Raw genomic sequence first — 20,839 nt, 5'->3', positions numbered from 1 at the left:
TTACGCGGAAACTTTATCATTAATCTAGATTATCGCTGTAGATTAATTCGTGAATAGTCTGTCGCAAACAGTTGTAGTAATCCAATTAGTAATAAATGTCTTAAGCTCTAATCGATAACTTCTCTCACGTAACTTTTTTTCTCCATATCTGTAATTATTGATTCGCACTAGCGCGTGACGCTAGCTTTTGTGCAAGCAAAGATACATGTGATAACATGGTTTTATATGAAAAAAAATTATGGCATCGTCATTGACCAATCTGTGATAAGATATCGATAATATGTTATAGGTAACGATCTCAACAAGGTACCGAAGAGCAAAACGCATTTAACAATCTCTCATTCGATCGAGAATTGTTCGCGCGACATGTTCATTTAGATACGTACTGTGAAAATCGGATACATTGATTGCCCGCGATAGACGTGTGACCAACTCTCTCTCTGTAACAAGCTTTTAGTCTAAAAGTGAAATTGAAATATTAAGAAAAGTGAAATAATTATTCTTAAACGCGGTATTTGTGGATATAATAAACTTCTGCTGTACCAGATAGAATTACGGACATTTATTACGTTGTGAAGTAAATTATAAAGCAGCCATGAGAAAACGACAATATTAGTCGTAGCGAAAAAAAAACCTTTAGTGAAGGTAAGTGCGATTATAATTTCTAAATATTCTTCAATTTTCGAAAGAGCATCGTGTTAATGACGTACAAGTTTATATAAGAAATATTAAAAGCGTTGAATCTTTATAAGCAACATTTTCTACTCGATTCAATGTCTGTACCTTATAATTAGAGGTAAAGGATGGTATCTCTATATTATTATGAATTTAGAGAAAACAAGGTTTAAAGTTTTAAATAAGAAAATACTATATTTTTTTAGGTATAAAATAAATGTAGCAACTTGATTTATTAAAGAAAGGTTACCCGGCCAATATTCGAGCAAAAAGAATTTTTAAATATTAGTTTATAGAATTGAAATTTAATAAAAATATATATGTATATAAGGACAATTATTTATGTTTCGACCTACCTGGTCTTCATCGGAACGTTCTAATCGATAAAATTACATTGAAAGAAATAAATCACGCAAAAATATATATACCTAAAGTTATAAAGTTATAGTTAAAAATGCCTTGTTAGAGTCAAACACACGTGGTCAAAAAATGAATATTTCAGATTGCATTCCAGTTACGCGACTCTCCCGAAAGCCTATACGGCCTTCCCAAAATCCACAAAAAAGATGTCCCTCTTAGAATTATTGTATCCTCAGTGAATACTGCCGTTCATTCTCTAGCAGCTTCCCTACAAAAAATCCTCACCGATAGTCTTCCAAAACCTGCAAGTTACGTCAACAAGTTTTGACTTGTGCAACGATCTCTCAAAAATAAAACTCAACGATTCAGATGCGCTTGTGTCGCTTGATGTCATTTCATTATTTACGAACGTTCCTTTGGATCTTGCCATCGAGGACATAATTAAAAGGTGGGAATTTATTGAACCTAACACCAAGATACCACGCGATGAATTCATTTCTGCCGTAAAATTCATTATGTCCTCAACTTATTTTTTGTTTAACAACAAAATCTATCAACATACAGATCATCTATGGGATCTCCGCTATCTCTAATCGTAGCAAATCTGGAGGAACGAGTAATTTATTCTCTGTATCTTAATTTACGGTTAGGTTAGGTTATTTTAACAAAAACTGGAGATATGATTTTTTACCTCTAAAATACAGATATATAGACGCAAAATACTCTTTTAAAAAAAAGATTTTTTAATTTTTTATTATACTCTTTTTATTAAGTTTTTTCTTCTGCGGTAAATAATTATGACAAATTAATGCGTCTAAATAAACATAATACGACATGGATATTAATACTGCGTAGTTAGTCGATTGTTAACTAAATAAAAAAAGTAATTTACATATACTCATATGACTCTATATTTATACAGTTTAAAGAGATCAAGAAGATTATTTACCTTTTTAATGATGATCTTACGGGAACATTTGTTGCTTTGCACCCTAATCACATTACTCAGTGGAAACGTAGCAGATAAATCTCCGTTTTATGATGGTAATTCTATTTATATTTTATATTTTATATGTATATTTTATAACAATTTATCTAAAAAGTATTTATGAAAAAGAGTTGAAATATATAAAATGTTCTAAAATGTATAAAATTATATATTTACGAATAACGCGCGTTTTCTTCAATATATATATGATAAAATAAACATTCTTAATTTTATAAAAGTTATGGGCATAAAGGTTTATATTGTTACAAAATTAAATTAAATGTCACACTAGTAGAAAATTTTATATATCTAACGTTTGCCATAAGAATCTTTGTACATATGATGTATGCATTTTTAAATTGGTGCGATTAGATTACTGATTACTTTATGTAAAATTATACAGGGTGTCTCAGGGTTTATCCAAATATTTAGCCAAACTACGGGAGCATATTTTACAAGTGGAATTAAGAAAAAAATTGTTATATGAAGTTTTATTAGAAATGCTTTATTAGAAAGTTATAAACAAATATTGAAAAACGGAACATAAAATGTTATAGGTGATAACGGATTTTCCATTGTGCAGAATATGAATAAAACGATTTAGTAACGCATTTTAAAATGGCATTTCTTTGCCTGACAATAGAAGTTTGACATCGATGTCAAAACTTATTACAGTAGATACCTTGAGAATTTTGTTGTATCTCAGTAATTGAATTATTAATTCGTTGCATTAAATCTTCATGTAAAGACACTTTTGTACTGTAAACCTTATTCTTTTTTTTTTACGTTCCGCGTAAGTAAAAATCAAGAAGTTAAATCTGGCAATCTCGGATGCCAAAGAACGATTGTTACCTATTTCTTATTCCGTTTCAATATTTGTTTATAACTTTGTAATAAAGCATTTCTAGCCAAACATATAAAATTTTTTTGTTTCCACTTGTAGAATATGCTCTCACAGTTTGGCGGATAAATCCTGGGACATATTGTATAACCAATTTTGTCAGTTTTGCGACATATTTTTGAAATAAATTGTTTCGTATATACAACTTTTTGAGATAACTTACGTAACATATTCTTTAGGTACACTTGCGGAAAATGAAGATTTTTCACAAAATGACGAATCCATCAACTACAGATTACCAACAAACATTAAACCCATTTCGTACGATATCAAGCTGATTCCGAATTTAGATGATTTTACATTTACCGGCTACGTAAAAATTGAAGCTGTGGTAGAAAGTCGAACTGACAAAGTTACACTACATGTGGGAAACCTCAAAATCGAATCAGCGAATGTTCAGACATACTTGCCTAATCCTGCGACTTCGTATGACAATGTTACTGAAAAATATACTATCAATCTCCCCAATCCCGTCGAAAAGGGTAAAAATCTAGTAATTAGCATGGGGTATAATGGAGTCTTATCTGATAACATGATTGGATTTTATAGAAGTTCTTACTTCGACAAAAACGGACAGATTAAGTAAGTGATACGTCGATATGCAATTTTTTCATGACAAAAGAAATAAAAAATACTATATGAATATTATGATCATGAGTAAATATCATGATGGTTCCTAATACGAATTTTTTTGCTTAAAACCATAGATGGCTAGCTGCAACACAGTTTCAAACAACACACGCGAGACATGCCTTCCCATGCTTCGACGAGCCGAGTTTTAAGGCAAAATTCACGATCCGTATAGCAAGAGACGACAAGTATAAGTGCCTCAGTAATATGAAATTGGAAAAATCTGAAAGACTGTAAGTGTCAAGAAACCGTATAACTATCAATGTACTACTCTCCAGAATGAGTTTTTTAACTTGGCTGTTAGGTGAAAAAAATGCTTGTGGGTCAAAAATGCTTTTGACACAAGAGTTAATAAAGTTATTTAAAAAATGCTTTCTGGGGGTTTATTGATTCGCTGAATCTCTAAAACTGAGATCAAAATGGCGGAAAGTTATGAAAATTCTTATAAATTAATTTTTATGCAAACCGAGCGATATTTTAAATTTTTTGGCCATCATATTAAATTTGTCATTTAAAATTAACAAATTTCAATTTTAAAAACAAAATCAGCGGCTTCAAAAATTTCTTCAAACTTTTATGCAATTAAACCATATTTTGTATTTTTTGCTCATTATTTTGAATTCTTAAATTTTTATTTTGAATTTAAAATTAGCGGTTTTAAAAACTTTTGAATATAAATTTTTATGCAAATTAAACAATTTTTTACATTTTTGGTCCACCATATTGAATCCGCCAAAATTTCGCAATTTTGATTTCAGATTTGCAGTCAGCTACCCCAAAAACTTAAAATAGGTTCTAATTACTCAGTTAAAAGTATCCTTTCTTGAATGAGCGAATTTTTTCGTTATGTCCTGGCCAGTTTTTTTTTTGTGGATATTTTCGTCATTGAGAGAAAGGGTTAATGCATTCATAATACATTTGCCTTTAAGGAAACCGGGAGCCAAGATCTGGGATGTCTTCAAGGAAAGCATCCCAATGTCCACATACTTAGTGGCCTTTGTCATTTCGGAATTCAGTTCTCTTGGAAGTGATTCATTTAAAGTATGGTCCAAACCGTCCACTATTAATCAGGCTGAATACGCTTTGGAGATCGGCAAAAAAGCACTCGAACTATATCAGAAGAAATTTAACGAAAGTTATACGCTGGAAAAAACGGACATGGTGGCCGTACCTGACTTCGCAGCCGGGGCCATGGAAAATTGGGGATTGGTGACGTATCGCGAGAGTCGAATGCTGTACGACAAGAAAGAATCGTCGGCGACAGCGCAGCAGAGCGTGGCTTCCGTGATCGCTCACGAGCTCACGCACATGTGGTTCGGCAATTTGGTGACACCGGAATGGTGGAGCTACCTTTGGCTCAGCGAAGCGTTCGCCAGATACTATCAGTACTTCGGTACCGCGGAAGTAAGAGCAATATTCAGGACTTTTATGCAACCATCGCACGTAAAATATAACAAAAATATAATTTTCATAAGAAAATTTAAACTTGGATAATAAATTTGAGTCATTTTTCTTACAATTTTAATTTTACACGATTTACTTAATCATAAATTGATATTCTGAAAACTAAACGAATGATATATCTTGTTGATGCCCACAGCAATATCAATTCTTAATAAAAAATGTAAAAAAATCTTATTTTTGGCACATTTTTTCAACGCTTTTTACATCTTCGCAAAAATTGCATTAATAAATCTTGCTTTCTTTATGCTAACATTTTTATTTTGCATAGCTCGAACCAAAATGGAATATGGAAGACCAATTCGTGGTGGAGCAACATCAATCTGCATTAATCGCGGACGGTCTTGAATCTTCTCTTCCAATGACTCGGGAGGTTTCTAGTAAATCGCATGTCGCGGGAATAGCAGATACTATTACCTACAACAAAGGAGCCAGTATTGTCCGTATGATGAGCCTTGTGTTCGGAAATAATGTTTTCGAAGACGCATTACGCAGCTACATACAAAACAAGTAAATATTACAGCAGACTGTAATTATTTGTATTTTAAACACAATTAATTAATTTGCTCAAAAATGCTCGATTTTAAGATATCTATATAATAATCTTTGAGAATAATACATTAAATAACTCATAAAAGCAACTAATGTAATATTATTAGTAAAAGAAACTAGTATTATTTTAATTAATAATATTAAATTTTTAATATTATTTTCATATTAAATTGACATCGTAACATCATTTGATGATGCGAGAAACTTATTTATTATTGTTTGATTATAAATATTGTATAAATTAAAGACATTTTAAATTACCGATCTTTTTATACGAAATCATATCTTTCTCTCGATACAGTCGAGAGCTTATATTACAAACATAATATATTTTCTAGCAAAGCAAAAGGATTGGGTAATCCGGATGCTTTATGGATAGCGATAAAGAATCGAACAGATAAATCAACGAATCCAAGCATAAACATTGATGTAAAAAAAGAAATGGATACTTGGACTACAAAACCCGGATATCCCGTTGTATCAATCGCCATTAATGATAACGGAATATTGAATATTACTCAAGAACGCTTTCTTCTGAGAAACTTGTATAACACCACTACAGATATCATTTGGTCTGTCCCGCTCACGTTTGCTACACAGAGCAAATCAGATTTCACTAACACGATTCCAAAGTATTGGCTGACTACCAAAAGAAGCACCGCATCTCTCAAAATTGACCCGGAAGATTGGGTCATATTCAACGTTCAATCATCAGGTTGGTACCGAACAGTGTTTTTAGTCACACAAGAATAATTTACAAAACTATGTATTATAATAATATGTCTAATACGCGTTATTAGACAATTATCGTACGTTAATGATTAAATTGTTATTTATTGATAGGATAAATTATATTAAAATATATATAGAGGAAAGTACCCGATTATGAGATAGGCTCCTAATATGCGACAGCGAGGTTTCTGCTAAACTAATAGGCCCTATCTGTTGGTTCCACCATGAACTTATTGCCCTTGGGGTAAAACCTATTTAGTGGAAAATTCATTGTTTGATCGTGCGTGTAGTCGTTGCAGAGAAAGAAATTGTGAAATTGGATGTTGTCAAGTGCCATGGATATGAGTCTTTAAACCTTGTTTATTATATAATTAATAAATATTTGGCAATAAGTTCAGCATGCAGCGATAGAGTAAGGTCGTATTAATAGGAAAATACGGGATATGTTGAGTTGCTCAATTGTAGAGATTAGATTTGGTGATCGCGAAACCGCAAGGCGTGGTGCTCGTAACATGAGATACTCAGGGTACTCCTGGGTTGCTGAAGTATGAAAGTTATTGTATAGTAATAAAAGAAGAGAAAATACTATATTAACGTTAAGGGAAGGTTTATACGAATTTATAAGACTGTGCTGACCTTGATTTGAGGGGAAAGGGTGGAGGGGGAAGATTAGGTACAATATTGAGTATAAGTGGGTTTACGATTGTTGCAAATATGCTTCTCCATTACATTTGTCTTTCAAAAACTTTAAATAAAGATTTTTAATTGCAATATGATGTATTTTGCACTTTATTAGCGATTTCCCGGGGTCTCTCATATTAGGAGCACACTTTTTCGATTTTTTTGAAAGCTCATTTTTCACATTTTTCTAATTTTCAGCAAAATTAATATTTAAATTAAATTTTACATTTCAGCATCTTAAAGCTTATTAAATTCCCTTTAAAATGACCTACTATTTTTTTCAATTCTGCCCATAGACTTCCGGCAATCACACAAAATAGATATGGTATCTCATAATCGGGTACTTTCCTCTATATATATATTTTTTTTTTAACGATCAAAACGATAATTTTGCGTATATGTTGATAAAAACGTTAAACAAAAACTTTTAGAATTAATATCATAAATTCTAGATAATTTATATAAATATATTTTATATAAAAACTGCTAAAATAATAATTTTGATATTTTTATTACAGGCTTTTATCGTGTAAATTATGACAAACGCGGATGGGAGAAAATTATCAATATCTTAAAAACCGTCAAAAACCTGAATGAAATTCATGTACTAAATAGAGCCGCCATTGTAGACGATCTGTTAAATTTGGGTAGAGCAGGGTATCAAAATTACGATATGATTTTGGATGGATTGCTTTATCTTCAAAGAGAAACGAATTACCTGCCCTTTAAAGCAGCATTCAATAGTTTGGAATATCTAAATAAGCGATTTACTGGATATAATCTGGAACATTCCTTATTTAAGGTTTCGTTATTTTGTTTTCGTTAATTAAGTATACAACACAAATTTATACATAATTTAAAAAGCAGACATGATCTTATGTCACTAGACTATCCACATTGTCTATCATATAAATGTTTTAAATTAATTTACAATTAATATATTTTCTTTTTATAAAATTATTTAAATACACATACTTAGACAGTTACAATTCCAAGATATTTATATAAATTCAAGTACAAGAAAATAACAAATCTATTATATGTATATAATTTTATAACGCTATTCGTTTTATATTTCTAGATGTATGTTTTGTCTCTTATCGACAATATAAACGTTAAGATAGGATATGAGGATCGCGAAAAAGATGACAGGTTAACGGTTCTGTTACGACGAGAGGTGAATAATTGGCTCTGTAATTTCGACGATAACGAATGTGTAAGGATTTACACAGATAAATTTAAACAGTGGAAAGCAAAAAATGCTAATTCCCGGTAAGAATATGCAAGCATTCTCTCAGTTCTATTGAAATCTCCACAGTGTACATATTATATGACATACACAGTAAAATTCAAGTACTTACCCTCTAGTATCTTTACGATATACATATAAACTTTTTGCTTTTATTTATCTTATAAAAAGTTAAAATATCCCGACTTTGACGTGTAATTAAAAAAATTGATTATAATTCTTAAGAAATAATTTATTATAGTCTAGCTAATGTCAGATTGTTTAATATTCAACAGTATCAAGCCGAATGAAAGAACCACAGCGTACTGCGTAGCCATAAGACATGGAACTTCTGATGACTGGGAATTTTTGTGGAAGGAATATTTTAATTCTAATCATGCGGCCGACCAGACAGTGATTCTAAACGCTTTGGGGTGCAGTCAGAATAAAGCAATCCTAGAAAAGTAAGGTTTGATATACTGATATGAAAACTATGTTCAATATATATGAATACTTATAATATTTGTATAAAAAGTACTGTTGTTACAAGATAGCAAAATAAAGACACAATACTTATTGCAGATAATAATAAGCCATCTAGAAGTAGTTTAAACGTTTCCTAATTGTTTGATGTATAAAATTAAAGACAAAATATTTACATTAATAATGTATTTATAAAAGAATTTAAATTTTTTAACAATAGTTAGTTTGGATTGTGTAATTGTAGCTATAATTCGGATAGAGGAAAATAGCGGTACGACATAATTATCATGCAGATATTGTATTGTGTACTACATAATGTTTAAATATTAATTATTATTATTTTCGTGCAGATATCTGAAGTATGCCATTACCAATTATGAAAAAAGTCGAATTCGTAAACAGGACAGCACGACTGTCTTCGCCGCCGTTTATAACTCTGGCCTGCTTGGCGCCGAATATATTCTCGATTTTGTTGAAAAATATCACAAAGAAATGGAAGCATAGTAAGTCACCATTATAACATAGTAATTATGCGATATATCAATATTAATTTGCAAAGGGAAGTAGATGCAAATAATATTCGAGACACATTTATAAATTAATGGAAAATATTAATAATGTACTAATACATATTTATATGCACCACGCATAATTGCATAAAATATATTTCTTTAAATTTTTTTGGACCATACAAAATTTTACTTAAACAGATGATATCAACGGGTGCATATGAAAAGATATCATTTCTTTTATTTACAAATATGCTATTTTCTCTTTTAGCTACGAAGGACAGGGTACAATAGCCACAATCCTCGATGGGGCATCGCAGCGTCTCTCTACAATCGAATTAGTGAACAAATTTGAAAAACTCATAAACAGCCATAAAACGGACTTTGCGTCAATTCAAAAGTCTCTGGAGTCCTCTTTAAGAATCGCAAAGTACGAATTGCAATGGTATAGGAGCTATTCGCCATCTATAATTCGGTGGCTACAAGCACGTGACAACGTCGCGCATCGCCTACCCACGAATATAAGTCCCAAAAGATATATCATTTCCGTCACGCCTTATCTCGAGACTGGGAATTTTACCGTCGACGGAAAGGTGACGATCGAAGCTGACGTTAAGCAACCGACAAGTCAGATCACTTTGCACTCGTCGGAAATTACATATCACGATATAAGCGTGACGGCCAATCAGACAAAAGTGAAGGTTCTTACGAAGAAGTTAATAGACCGTTATGACTTCTGCGTGATTTATCTGGAACAAGAAGTAACCGCTGGAACGAAATTGACCATCGATATCGAATACACGAGTAATTTGAATCCGCCGGAGCATCGTGGCTTTTACAAAAGTTCTTACGTGAATGAGAAGGGAGAAACGAGGTAATGTTAAACATTATTGTGTCACTTAAAATTTGCGTCATGTAAATTAGCAGTAAATACTTTCGAATCCTTTCTGTTTTAAGGAACTTGTGCTTTCATAAAAATGCTGAGAAAAACTTTTAAAAACTAATGCATTTACTATCATTGCATTTATGTCATAATAATGTTTCAACAATAATTTTATCTTAAATTTTCAATCGCCAATTTTATATCAAAAAAGTAAAAAGTAGAAAGAGATATAACATATAAAAAGTATAAAAAAATATTTTTTCTATAGCTCAAATTCTTGCATTAAAGATAATTAAATGTGAATTGCTTGACGTATTAGATGGCTCGCAGCCTCGCACTTAGAACCCGTTGGCGCCAGAAGAATGTTCCCTTGCTTCGATGAACCAGCGATGAAAGCAATCTTCACCGTTCAAGTTAGCGTGCCGTCAGATTACGAAGCCATCAGTAATATGAACTATCGGGAGATAATAAAAGGGTATGTATAAATTCGAATGTATTTCTTAAGGAGAATTTAATTGAATACTCTCTTTTTCACAACTTTTTAATCAATTGCAAATATTTTACTTTGGTATTATATAATATCATTGTCCCTTCTTGTCTCTCCAACAAAAAGAATCAAATTTGATAATTTAATCTGATATACTTAGTATTTCTTGATACAAAAATATGCTTCAAAGATATTATATTTTAAATAGCGTAAACATGACTCTTAAAAAAATATTACAGTGTTTACAATAGAGTGTACCATTTGCCAAATTGTTGCAGTGGTGGTCGTCAATTGTACATTTTCTCTGACTCAGTACCGATGTCGACGTATCTAGTAGCACTTGTCGTTTCCGATTTTAAGTCTAAATCTGTAAAAATGAAGGAAACTGAATTGGCCGTATACGCACGTCCCAACGCCATTAATCAAACCGATTACGCTCTATCCGTAATGTCTCCGTTGTTGAACTTCTTCGAGACCACGTACAAACAGAAATATCAGCTCTCAAAACTCTTTATGGCTGCTCTACCCGATTTCGGAGCGGGCGCGATGGAGAACTGGGGCCTTTTAACATACAAGGAACCGTATATGTTGTATGACGAGGATCACTCGCCGGTCACAAACAAGCAGGATATCAGAAATGTGATTGCTCATGAAATCTCTCATCAGTGGTTTGGAAATTTGGTCAGTCCTCTGTGGTGGAAGTATCTGTGGCTGAACGAGGGATTTGCCAGATACTTCGAATATCACGCTCCCGCTCGTGTACGTAACTAAAACACTCCATCGATGTAATGCCGATTTACGAACTCGCGAAATTTAAATCCAGCTTTCATACATCACCATTAATCTGCCGACGAGTTTTTAAGAAGAGAGTCTAAAATCTTTTTAGGTCACAAACACGAAAATTACACACATTTTTCTACTGTATATATGCAGATTATTTTACATTTCAATACAATAAAGAAATAAATATTGAAATGAGAGCGCTAGTTTAATAATAAATTTATTATTCGCATTCTAGGCATTTAACGACAAGACGTTGGAATCGCAATTCGTGGTGAACGAAGTACATTCTGCTTTCAGAGCAGATAGTTCCAAATCTACACATCCCATGAGTCACGATGTAACAACTGTTCGTGAAATTCGAAGCATATTCGATACAATCACTTATGATAAAGGTGGTAGCATATTGAGAATGGTCGAAAAAACATATGGAACTGTAGTATTCAACAACGCATTAATTGACTATCTTAATAAACGGTATGTAAAGATAATGTTTATCTTAGAGACTACAGCGATATTTCTTTTATTAGTTTATTTTATCAAAAGAATTAATCTTAATTAAGTAAGTGCAAGTGAAAGAATGAAAATTATTTATGACATTTATTTAAAAATACGAGAAAATATAGTTCTAATTCTTAAGATACATAATAACTTTAAATTTTATCTTGTCTAAACGGACATGTCTGTCAAGAAAAAGAAATCACTTCTTGTTTAATTTCTTAGGAAATACAACGTTGCCACGCCAGAAGATTTGTATGCATCACTTCAACTACAAGTAAATGAGAAAGGGATGAAAGACAGTATCAAAGCCATCTTAGACACATGGACAACTCAATCCGGTTATCCTGTCGTTAAAGTCAATGTTACAAAAAATGCTATACTTCTAGAACAAAACCGTTTCTTCTTTAAAGAAGAGGAGAATAATTCTGACAAGACTATATGGCACATCCCGATCCAATGGGCACAAATTCAGAATAGTTTAGACTACTTTGATACCAGGCCGAAATTATGGTTCACGAGTAAAACAATAAATATAAGAAACCCATCAAACTCACTTTTAATATTCAACACGCAGCAATCAGGTAATTAAGCGAAGCAAATTAAAAATTGGCACAAACTGGAAAGAATGATAAATATAATAAGATTATAATAAATAAACAATATTTAACAAATTTTAATAAACGCATCTGCGCTATTCGATGATATTCACTATTTTGAGATTTTTGAACTTACAAATGCATTTGTTTCCAGGTTATTATCGTGTAAATTATAATAAGGATCATTGGATGAAGCTAATTGATTATCTCAAGAATAAGGATATTCAAACAATTCACGAAACCAATCGCGCGGCATTAATAGATGATCTTATGAATCTTGCAAGAGCAAACTACATCGATTACAAGACTGTTATATCTGCTATAACGTATTTGGAAAGAGAAAATAATTATTTCCCTTGGCGCGCGTTCTTCAATAATCTGCCTTACTTGGACAACCGTTTTGCGGGACGCGATATTGAAGGCATATATAAAGTACGTACGTTACGATTATAAAAATGCGTGTATTATAATTAATATATTCTATATAAATTAAAAACTAAATTTTCTTATTACTTTTTTAATTTATTACTAATATATAAATTGCCGAAATTGTTATAATATCTTTTATATTCTATGTAAAGAGAAATTATGTTAAAAGAGTTTAATTATTTCAAAATTTTATATTTATTAATATAAAATCTCAAACTTCTTTTTCTTTCTACTTGAACGAAGTTTCTTTGCTGTGGATATTTTGATAAATCAAATTCTATTTTAAGCTGCAAATTCTACTTTAAACTTTTTGGGCGCCGCTTAGTTTTCTTTAAGTTTATTTGTATAAAAAAATTTTGTAAGTAATTTTACAGAAAGAAATGTATGATTTTTTTTTTCAGAAATCGTTAACATCGTTAATAGGAAACCTTTTCGCACGGTTAGGATTTGAGGATAACAACAACGACGACGATTTAACTAAGATGTTAAGAATACATACTCGCAAATGGGCCTGTAAATTAGATGTAGCAGATTGTAAATTCTATGCTGCAAAATATTTCCAATTGAAGCAACATTCGAAAACGTAAGTCCAAGACCAAATTAAAATACATTTATTTCTTTGCTTGGCATAAAGCATGTAGAGCTAATATGTAATTTTATTATTAATTTTTATTAATAATTATTAATATAATTAATATAAATTGTTAATATAATCAATATTTTAGCATGTATTGATTGTACAGTACGTAAGCCTCATGTGTATTTGTGTAAAAACTGTAAAAGTATAGAGAAAAACAAAAACATAAATAAAATGAGATTTATATAATATATAATATTGTATCAATCAGATTTTAATTATTAATTCTCTTACAGAATACCGCCAAATTACCGCGATGTCGTTTACTGCACAGCCATGAGAATGGACAAGACGAATAAAACTTACAACTTTTTATGGGAAGAGTACTTAAACAGCGAAGTGACCACTAGATAAACTTGTAATTCTTAGTTCTTTGGCTTGTTCTGAAAACAAGGATGTTTTAGAAACGTAAGTATTGCAATATCCTTTTCATTGTTTGTATCGAGCTGTCATCGAAAGTATAAATTGATTGGCATCGGTGAATTACATTTACTATAATTATTTTATAAAATATACAATAATAAACATAGGTTGTGTAGAAAATTCTACAAAGATGCAATTTATTTTGCAAATTTTCTAATATTTACGTTCACATGCTAATGACTTCATGAGAAACAGACAATTTATTGAGTAGTTTTGAAGATTTGCAGTGCTAGGCTAATTGCATTAATAATAACAAATTTATCTGTTTGTTATATTAAATCAAGGTTATTGCGGGATGCGGTCACGGAGAATTCAAATATTCGGTATCAAGATAGTGCAAAAGTATTCTCGAATGTTTACGATGCAAGTTTAACTGGTGTTGAAGTTGTCATGAAAGTGATTGAAACGAATTACGATGATATACTGCACCGACAGTGAGTAAATAATTATGCGCAATAATAAAAATCGTAAAATAACACAATATAACATGCCATTTTCAATTACAGTTTCAATGATCATACAAAAATTGCAAACATAGTGAGCGCTTTGGCAAGCAGATTATCTACTTATAATCTTTACGATCAGGTAATAATCAACTTCAAGTTATACATTTTAACTAATTTTAATTTACAATCAAAATTGCAAAAGAAACATCTCTATTAAATTCTAAAAGATTTTTATAAAGAACAATATAATTAAATAATTTTTTCACATATGTATGGTACACATTTTATTAAATATTAAATTAAAAACAATTTAGTAATCAAGTAAAATAAAATCTTTAAAATAATAAAATAACCGAGTTTTATTTAAATTTTCATTAAAAAGTGTCAACTCTCCGAACTCGTCGAATCACACAATTTTTCTGCTGCTATTACCGTATTTTATCAGATATTTTATAAGGCAAATCTTTAATAAATTGCAATTATATACTCGTTAAAACTCTTGTCAACTAATCAATCAATATCTGTTCAATAAAAATTACTTTTGACTCGCAGTATCAAAAATTACTCAAGTGGCTGACTAACAAAGAACCGGAATTCAAGAAATCCGTCGATTCCTATTTGGCAACGGCGAAATACGAGTTCGATTGGTACGAGAGAAAAGCGCCAGTAATTTTTGAAACATTGGACAATCTATTTGCTAAGCAACACGTACCGCTTGCCGAAGACGCTTGCTCCAAAACTGTACGACATATATCTCACACCTGACATGGAAGAAGGCGTCTTTGAAGGAGTGGTGAAAATACATATGACAGTTCGGGAAGATACTACGTTGATAGCTCTCAATTCTCACAAACTCAATATCTCAAGTATCACGATTCTCCGAAATGGCACGGAAATAAAATTGTTGAATTCTACAGAACATATTCCGCAGCAACTAAGAATATATTTAGCCAGCTACGTACATAAGAACGAGGAAATAATAGCGGAAATTCATTTTAACGGGATTCTAAATGACGATATGAATGGATTCTATCGCAGTTCGTATTTTGACAGTAACGGAGTGCAACAGTGAGTACAAATTATAAATAATTTTAATATACATAATACTTTGATATAATTTATTAAAAGAAAATAAAAGTTAGTTTCGCAATCTCACATTTCAGCTTTCTAATTAAACTCTTATTAACTACGACTTAATAGGAATGTTAATGCGCGAAAATAAAAGTATCCCATTAAATTAATTAGATCAGATTTTAATATTTAATTCGTTCGTTTATTTTACAGTTGGCTGGCTACAACACAATTCGAGCCTACGTATGCTAGACAGGCTTTCCCCTGTTTCGATGAACCAGCATTTAAATCGAAATTCACAATTAACATTCAGAGGCTAAATCATTACAACTCGCTGAGTAATATGAAACTTAAATCAGAAACTAAAAAGTAAGTATGAATGAAAATATATTTAACAAACTTGTATATATTATATGCCTCGCATATATAGTTATCGAGTGTAAAAAGTACACGGTAAAAAACATTTTGTATTTGACGAGGAGTGGATTTCTATCTGTGCAAAATTTTTTTTATTAAATTTTTAACACTGGTGTTAATGTAACATATTGTCATTTGTTTTTATTAATTAACATATTAAGTTTATTTTGACTTTTCTGCGTCAAGTTAATATTCAACGTTTCTAAGAGTTAAAATAACACAGTCTATACATAAATGCACGAATTCTTAGTAACGTATTTTATATATTAAAATAAACACCTAAGTTGTGTTACTTTTCTCTCCATAAGAGTTTCCATCTGTTAAATCGACATTTTCTATGTTAAACATTATAAAGATGTATTGCTGTCATCTGTTTCTTTGCAAAAAAAAGAGAAGAAAGAATAACATTAATGTAATAACATTTTATTTTAATTAAATTTTAACATTATAAATGTGTAAATTTAACATAAACTTTGCTTCTAAATAGCGTCCATGTGTTACAATCTTTTTCATATTACTTGTGTTATTTATTTACGTATATGCCTTCTGCTAAATTAACATAAAAATTAGAGTGGATAAATTGGGACGTGTAAAATATATTAAATTTAACACGAAATTTTTTTACTGGATACATAAAAGTCAGCAGCTTTATGTTATTACAATTATCTGTTACTTAGGAACGATAACTATACGTTGGACACATTCCACACTACCAGCGTTGATATGTCGACGTATCTGGTAGCGTTTGTTGTCTCCGAATTTAAATCTGTGGACAATCCTGAAAACGCAACTTTCAACGTATGGGGTAGACCGGAGGTCGTGGCACATGGCAAATATGCTCAAAATATTGGCGTGGAGCTTCTTGATGAGTTACAGAATATTACGGACATCGACTATGCTTTACCTAAGCTGGACTTGGTGGGAATTCCAGATTTTTCCATGGGCGCGATGGAGAACTGGGGTCTTGTTACTTTCCGGTAACATTGCTATTTTTCCTTAACGATTATATAAATACATCAGTACCAGTCAAAAGTATTACATCGCTTATGGAAAAAAGAAATCGTTACTTTAATGAAGAAAGACGTACATAAATGCTACAAAATTTAATTTTAGTATACCGTTATTTTATGCTTTGATAGAAATATTTTGAGAAACAAAGATTTTAATGATTTAATTGTTGATTTAAATATCATTGACGATAATATGAAACGACGCAATTAAATCATTAAGATAAATAAATGTTATAAAATTTTATGACATTTATGTACGTCTTTCTTCATTAAAGTAACGACTTCCCTTTCCATAATTGATACAATATTATTCATCGGTACTGTACATTTCTATCTACATTTTATACAGTAAATTTCTCATATTGTATAAATAATGCGATGTCTTTAACAGCGAATACGGAGTTTTCTATAATAACAAAGAAACTACATCCACATATGAAAGATACATAATCACCACAATAGCGCATGAACTTACTCACATGTGGTTCGGAAATCTCGTTACTTGCGACTGGTGGGATTATATTTGGCTCAACGAAGGTTTCGCACAATATTTCGAATGGTTTACATCTGATCGGGTGTGTAATGAATGATATTTGTATAAATGAGAAGCTATACATTTTTCACCTTTACCACTAAATGGATCTTTGTTTTTCAAAATGTAACAATTTATTTTTCTTAAAAAATTCGAGAAATCAACTAACGTTTAATTCTCTTACTTTTAAATTTTGCTTAAATTTCTAAAAGAACTATAGTTTGCTATAAAGCAGAATTTTTCAAATAATACATTAGAGAATACAAATATTATTGTAAATAACAAATACAATAATTTTCATTTGCATTACCTTCTTAGATACGCCCAGAATACAGATTCATGGATCAATTCGTGGTTTACGAGCTGCATCCTGCTCTGTCAAAAGACGCTTCGATTTCAACACATCCAATGACAAATCCCGTTAGAACACCCGAAGAAATAGCTGGTGCCTTTGACGGTATCACTTACGGGAAATGTATGTATAATATCATATTATAACACAATAATCAAGATACGTAACAAGATACGTAACATATTACATCATAATAATCAAGATCCATAACACATAATATCGAGGGAATTTTTATTGCAATTAAATATTCTTCACAATTTCTGATAAGTTTTATTCGCTGCTATAATAATATAAGATTCTATAAATAAAAAATATGAAATTATGCAAAACACAAAATTGTTATTATTATAAAATTTACTATTATAAATTTTTTATCCCAAAAGCAATTTATACTATAACGATGTTTTATTTTACAAGTACAAAGTATTTGATTACTAAATTCAGTGCTTCTATATATATTCTTCTGTACTAATATTTGAAGTTTTCTCTCTCAATATTCTGCTAAACACTTTATATTTAATTGAAATATTTATATGTATTTCAGCTGCCAGTGTCTTACGAATGATATTCAACGCATTCGACCAAGAAGCTCATATATTGGCACTCCGTGATTATTTAACAAAACGAGAGTATCATACGGCACGTCCTACAGATTTATGGGAAAGCTTCGAGTCGTTTATATCGATACCAATTGGCAATCGAAACGCAAGCGTCGAGGAAGTCATGAACACTTGGACGAATCAACCGGGATATCCCGTCGTCAATGCTAAATTAACTAATTCCATATTAACGCTTACTCAGGTAGTATTATATAATTTTATTATATCGTTCTTCCGGCATTTTCTCACACGTATATTTCTACAATTTTATAAATCACTTTAACGTGTTTTGTTGCAGGAACGGTTCCTAGTAAATAGAAATACCACTGGCAATGAGTTTTATTGGATACCAATTGATATAGTCGTTCAATCCGACATACTTAGTGAATATATTGAGGTTACTTTAAAGCACAAAGGATTGTGGCTAGGACCAAACCCTCTGAGAGTATATATTAATCCTCTTAATGATTGGTTCATCGTGAATTACAAACAAACTGGCTTCTACCGTGTTAATTATGACACTTCTTCATGGCAAAGATTAATTGCGAAGCTAAATAATAAAGGATTCGAAGCTATCCATGTCTTGAATCGTGCTCAAATTATAGACGATCTCTTTAACTTAGCTCGCGCTAATTACGTGGAGTACGAATTATTGATGAACGCATCGAGATATTTGATACAAGAGACAAATCATTTGCCCTGGAAAGCATTCTTCAATGGCCTATCATTCATTTACGGAAGATTTGAACAGCAGAGTTCCCAGAAGGAGCTAAATGAATACGTTTTGAAATTATTATCTAATATGTATAACAGATTAGGATTCTTGGATCGCGCTGCTGATGATACGTATTTAGACAAATTAAATCGGGAAATAATTCTTCAATGGGCCTGCCAGTTAAATAAACCGGAATGTGTCAGCACAGCTGTAAACCTATTTAAGTTATGGCGTAAAGACGGTTTTTTACGGTAAGGTTCCAACAAGTTTCGATAAAATTATTAAATTGATACTAGTTGTTTTAATCTTATATTTGATATATTTGTCCGTGTCGATTATCTCAGTCCATACAAGAATCAGGAGTTTCTATTTTAAATTTAAAACGTTATAAAATATACAACTTAAAATTAAACGCATGCTGAGAATGAAAATGTTACAACTTAAAATTATCTTGGAAAATTGTAAAACGGGGTTTAAAAAAGATTCTAAAGAGAATTAGAATTATGAATTTATATTTATTAGGATCTAAATAATTATGTGCTGATTAAGAGATCCGAGAACCAAATTCGTCGGTGCATCTTAATGATCAAAAATTTGGAGTTTAATTCATTACGGAATCTCTTATTTTTATCTAACAAGATTTTCTTATTCATAGAATTCCAACTAATGCAAGACCAGCAGTTTATTGTACCGCAATAAAAGAAGGAAAGACAGATGATTGGGAATTCCTGTGGAGTCAGTATCTACTGACGAACTTTGCAACAGAGAAGAAGATCATTATAAATGCGCTCGGATGCTCGATAAATAAGACAGTGCTCCAAAAGTAAGTTTCCAACCTGATAATATAATATATATAATGTAAACTATTTTAAACAAAGAAAACTTTAAAGTGTTACCCTTCCAGTTCGTTTGTTTAACATATAATTGAGATATACATATATATATGCTTACAAAAATAATTTAGAAACGTTAATTTAGAGAAGGGTTTTAACTCGCTTGATAAAATAATTAACTAAAAAATTAGCTATGTAATTAACTCGAATTTTTAACTTTTATCGGTAAGTGTATTTATAACGATGAAATTAATCTACTTTTCCGTATTCATATCATGGAATTAAAATTATAATAGTCGTAATAATAATCTCTTTTGATTACTTGGATATAGCCCCGACTTTATAATCACTCGATGAATTCACGAGCAATTTGTTTAAATAGTTATTTAGGAAAAGCCATTGAAAAATACGATCCTGCCAGCGCTGCCATTCGACGACAAGATGTTTCAGCGGTATTTGCATCCGTGTACAACGCAGGTCCAGTAGGAGTAAACGTTACCCTCAACTTTTTAACAACAAATACCAAAGCGTTGTACCAATAGTGAGTGTCATTACAGTACTATCTACTGTAATTGTACCAACAAAACTCTTACGTTTGTACGTTTTCGTTACAGTTTCGGAAGATGGGACGAAGTAGCAGATTTGTTTGTTAATGTGGCATCGCAGATATCAAGCGATTATCAATACAAAACGGTAGGATTATTCAGAATTCTTTTTCAAAAAATTGAAAGTAAAAGAGCAAATGAGTTTAAATTTCTAAAGAGAGAAATCGAAGATTTACTTTTGCATATTGTATATTAACTGAACTGCTTGTCAGTATCATAACTTTTAAGTATTTTATTACAAGTATTTTACACTATTATCTAGCATATATACTAGTTATATCCTATTATTATTTAAAAAGTGTATCTCGCATAAAAAGTGCGAA

The 20,839-nt window shown here is 31.1% G+C and overlaps 1 protein-coding gene across 1 annotated transcript; it reads left to right on the top strand.

Moving 5' to 3' along the window:
* The first annotated feature begins 319 nt into the window (after window positions 1-319).
* Window positions 320-20,727, top strand: LOC139776346 (uncharacterized). Its single transcript, XM_071712917.1, is given in 33 exon segments — window positions 320-645; window positions 1,958-2,079; window positions 3,104-3,506; window positions 3,632-3,787; window positions 4,484-4,958; window positions 5,287-5,525; window positions 5,906-6,282; window positions 7,499-7,782; window positions 8,062-8,252; window positions 8,505-8,672; window positions 9,042-9,194; window positions 9,472-10,074; window positions 10,403-10,558; window positions 10,849-11,329; window positions 11,589-11,827; window positions 12,074-12,432; window positions 12,602-12,879; window positions 13,278-13,459; window positions 13,750-13,861; window positions 13,863-13,921; window positions 14,221-14,370; window positions 14,443-14,521; window positions 14,935-15,081; window positions 15,083-15,450; window positions 15,667-15,822; window positions 16,548-16,847; window positions 17,272-17,455; window positions 17,731-17,887; window positions 18,309-18,565; window positions 18,662-19,329; window positions 19,734-19,901; window positions 20,294-20,452; window positions 20,526-20,727. Coding segments are annotated over 32 exon segments (7,983 nt in total). The 5' UTR covers window positions 320-645; window positions 1,958-1,991; the 3' UTR covers window positions 20,713-20,727.
* Window positions 20,728-20,839: the final 112 nt, after the last annotated feature.

Source organism: Temnothorax nylanderi, unplaced genomic scaffold, assembly GCF_030848795.1.
Source record: "Temnothorax nylanderi isolate EJ_2023f unplaced genomic scaffold, tnyl_v1.0 TNYL_tig0117_pilon, whole genome shotgun sequence".
NCBI lineage: Eukaryota > Metazoa > Arthropoda > Insecta > Hymenoptera > Formicidae > Temnothorax > Temnothorax nylanderi.
The sequence above is the reverse complement of the archived record's forward strand: the minus strand, read 5'-3'. Positions and strand labels throughout refer to the sequence as shown.